The sequence below is a fragment of the Chaetura pelagica genome, unplaced genomic scaffold, assembly GCF_000747805.2.
Source record: "Chaetura pelagica isolate M959 unplaced genomic scaffold, ChaPel_1.0 scaffold215, whole genome shotgun sequence".
NCBI lineage: Eukaryota > Metazoa > Chordata > Aves > Apodiformes > Apodidae > Chaetura > Chaetura pelagica.
Window position 1 is genome coordinate 178,951 of NW_009953206.1, and position 1,932 is coordinate 180,882.

The 1,932-nt window shown below is 51.7% G+C and overlaps 1 protein-coding gene across 1 annotated transcript in view; it reads right to left on the minus strand.

Moving 5' to 3' along the window:
* The window catches only part of RASSF5 (Ras association (RalGDS/AF-6) domain family member 5), a 20,081-nt gene that overhangs the window by 1,518 nt on the left and 16,631 nt on the right, over positions 1 to 1,932 (minus strand). The window contains exons 5-6 of the mRNA XM_009997518.1: positions 1,269 to 1,566; positions 788 to 903 (exon numbers count right to left, since the gene is read on the minus strand). Of these exons, the coding sequence (XP_009995820.1) occupies positions 788 to 903; positions 1,269 to 1,566 (414 nt within the window). The remainder of the gene's footprint in view (positions 1 to 787; positions 904 to 1,268; positions 1,567 to 1,932) is intronic.

Sequence of the window (1,932 nt, forward strand, 5' to 3'; positions counted from 1 at the left end):
ATTATGGAGGATTAACTCTGGGATAGCGTTGCTTGGTTCTGTAAACAGATTATGGTTTGGCCATCAAAACTGGCCTCAGCATCTTCACAGATGGTTTAGTTGTGTTTTTTTTAAAAATCAACATCCTTGAGGAACAGCCACAGCACTTGATTCAAGGAGCCCCCTGAGCTGGTCATGGAAGTCTGGAGAAAATCTTGATATGGTAAACTGCTTGAAAGAGTCCAGCACAGAGCTACAAAGATGCTGAAGGGAGGGGAATATCTCCCTTATGAGGAAAGGCTGAGGGAGCTGGGTCTCTTTAGCTTGGAGAAAAGGAGACTGAGGGGTGACCTCATCAATGTTTACAAATATGTAAGGGGTGAGTGTCAGGGAGATGGAGTTAGGCTTTTCTCAGTGATGACCAGTGATAGGACAAGGGGGAATGGGTGTAAATTGGAGCATAGGAGGTTCAAGGTGAATATCCGAAAAAATTTTTTTACTGTAGGCGTGACAGAGCACTGGAACAGACTGCCCAGGGAGGTTGTGGAGTCTCCTTCACTGGAGACATTCAAAACCCACCTGGATGTGTTCCTGTGTGATGTGCTCTGGGTAACCCTGCTCTGGCAGGGAGGGTGGACTAGATGATCTTTCGAGGTCCCTTCCAGCCCCTAAGATTCTATGATTCTATGAACCCAGCCCCACCAGAGGGAAGCAGCTTTGCTTGGTGGCACCACTTCCACACCCCTCCCAGCTCTGCAACGCTGGGAATGTCCACAGGATGAGGGGGGGAAAAGAGCCACCAACATACCTCAACTTCCCCGGTTTCGTTCTCCTTCAGCACGAAACTGAGCACGTCGGTGTCAGGACCTGCCAGCAGGCGCAGGAACAGGGGGTACTCGGTGAGGGGCAGCTTCTGGAGCAGCACTGCAAGGGGACAGCAGACACTCACAGTCAGCCCCTGGCTGCCAGGGCAAAGGAAGGCTCAGGAGGTCAATTGGAGCAAGCAAGAAGCAGTTTGTGCTGCTCAGGATCATATTGTCAACAGCTGAGTCTCTAATCAGAGATCCATCCTGATCCCCGTTAGGTCTCAGGGGACTTCAGCCCCCTTCTGAGAACCAGGAATCCCCCAGTAGCTTAAGCAGCTCTTGTGGAGGTCAGACCATTTATTCACCTGGCATTTAGGACCAGCAAGTCCTAGGAAAATGCTTGGATGATGTTTCTGCCACACAAAATCACAAACAAACCAAGGAGCTGCAGGGAAGCTGGAGGGCCCGAGGGCACGGACTCACCTTGCCCATCCTTCCGCATCTCCTTGAAAAGTGCAAACTTCTGGGGATTATCCACCACCATGAACTTCTTCAGGAGCCCCTGGATCACCTCGCTCACTGTGGTCGTGCTGCTGATGTGGAGCTGCTTGATGGCATCGAGGGGCAGGTAGAAGGAGGTTCTCTTGTCCGTCATGCTGGCCAAGTTCACCTCCTTGAGGGCATCGTAGATGGACTGTGGCCGGATCCCGGCCGGGACCGTCACGGGACGACGCAGCTTCAGATGCACTTTAATGAACCCCGTGTAGGTCCCATCATCGTTCTAGAGCAAAGGAGAGGGGGTTCAGTCTTGCCAGACCTTCCTCCCACTACCAGGGGCTTTCTGGTCCACACTGCTGCAGCCCAAGGGGTGACTGCAGGACTTTCCATCCCTCGGTACCACCAGGAGTTGGAGAGTTTCTTATTAATCATGTCAAAGTAACCAGTAATTTCAGGTTAGTCACAACTGACTTGCTCCTGTCCCTTCCTCTCACTAGTGACTCATCCCCTCCCCATGTCTGTGTGATCACGTCTCAATTAAAACCAACACTGCTCCAAGCCAGTTGTGGAAGCCATTACCCTTCATTTGTGTTTGCAATTAAGTGAGGCTCTGAAACCCCAGGGCAGCTCTCCAGCTTGTGTTCAGCAG